This window comes from Loa loa (genome assembly GCF_000183805.2).
Source record: "Loa loa unplaced genomic scaffold supercont3.2583, whole genome shotgun sequence".
Classification (NCBI taxonomy): Eukaryota; Metazoa; Nematoda; class Chromadorea; order Rhabditida; family Onchocercidae; genus Loa; species Loa loa.
The window spans coordinates 1-1,294 of NW_018110761.1; the positions used below are offsets into that span (position 1 = coordinate 1).

A 1,294-nucleotide genomic window follows, 5' to 3' on the forward strand; every position below is an offset into this window, starting at 1 on the left:
CTATTGGTTGGTGATCGAAATCCAAAAATGGCACCAGATGCGATAAAATTGGACAACGTGAAGCGGCAAGGATACGTGCATGTGCTGGAAGACAATTCCCGTTAAAAAGTATATTACGTACATCATCCTATAAATCACCTACTACATTACATGTAAGTGTCATTAAGTTTTTTAATTAAAAGTGCAAGTTAATTTTAATTTTAATTAAAAGAATAATACATTATGCGAAAATTGGGAAATAGAAATACGTTTGGAATAAAATTTAAACAATAGATTTTACAGAATTGATCAGATAATTTTTATCTCAGAAATGAAAAAATTTTCGTTTGCATTTTTAAAAATGTAAAATAATCATTTGGGATTTGATTCTATTAGAATCAAATTATTCCTTCTAAATAACATTATTTGTTTAAAAAAAATAAATAAATAAAAGACAATAGTGTTAAAATTGATAATACAGAAAATATAGAATTGATTGTTAATAATATACAAACGTTTGTTGATAATACAGAAGCGTTATTCATCATCATGTACTAAGAGAACAATACCAAAAATTCATTGAAGTATTTTATTTGAAAATTAAAATTTGTTAAAAGATTAGTTTTGATTAATTACAAAAAACAAAAAGAAGAAAAAGGACTGATTTAGTTTGATATGAAGCCGCTAATAATGAGAGTAGCAAGTGATACAAAAGAACCAAATCGTTTGGTGCATGTGAAAAAAAAAGAGCCTAATCGCGGATTTCTGAATCTTTTATTTGGCAAACGAAGTAATGTTGGAAATAAACGAAAAGATTTCCAGTAATTAATTAATTAATGATTCTGTTATACATGTAATGAACACGTGCAAAACCACATGCATATTCTCTAATTATTTAAATATCATAATTTTTGGGATAATAAAATGATTAATGCAAACTTTCTTTTAAAAATTTTTCGCATTAATAAAATGAATCAATCATTTAGGATAATATTATTGAAATATTAAAAAAAAATGAAAAAATAACGAGATAAAATTTCCAAATGATATGTTTGTGGTCTGAAAACATGAGAAATTTCTTGAAAAAAGGCATAAAACTTCGTTAAATTTTTTAATTTAAAGATTAATTGATAAATTCGACAATTGTAGTTTTATTTTTGCTTATGTTGACAAAAATTTCAAAATGCTGTCACGACAAAAATGATCAATAATCAAATTACATCTAAATCAATATTACGTGAGTGTGTGTGTGTAGGTGTGTGTGTGTATGTGTGTGTATGCGTGTATGTGTGTGTGTGTGTGTGTGTGTGTGTGT

The 1,294-nt window shown here is 25.9% G+C and overlaps 1 protein-coding gene across 1 annotated transcript; it reads left to right on the top strand.

The window, feature by feature from the left end:
* Positions 1-27: 27 nt before the first annotated feature.
* LOAG_15742 (hypothetical protein) lies at positions 28-1,183 on the top strand (the record flags this gene model as incomplete). Its single annotated transcript, XM_003151230.1, is given in 5 exon segments — positions 28-100; positions 434-494; positions 512-563; positions 649-800; positions 1,102-1,183. 5 exon segments carry the CDS (start codon positions 28-30, stop codon positions 1,181-1,183), a joined length of 420 nt encoding a protein of 139 aa, XP_003151278.1.
* Positions 1,184-1,294: the final 111 nt, after the last annotated feature.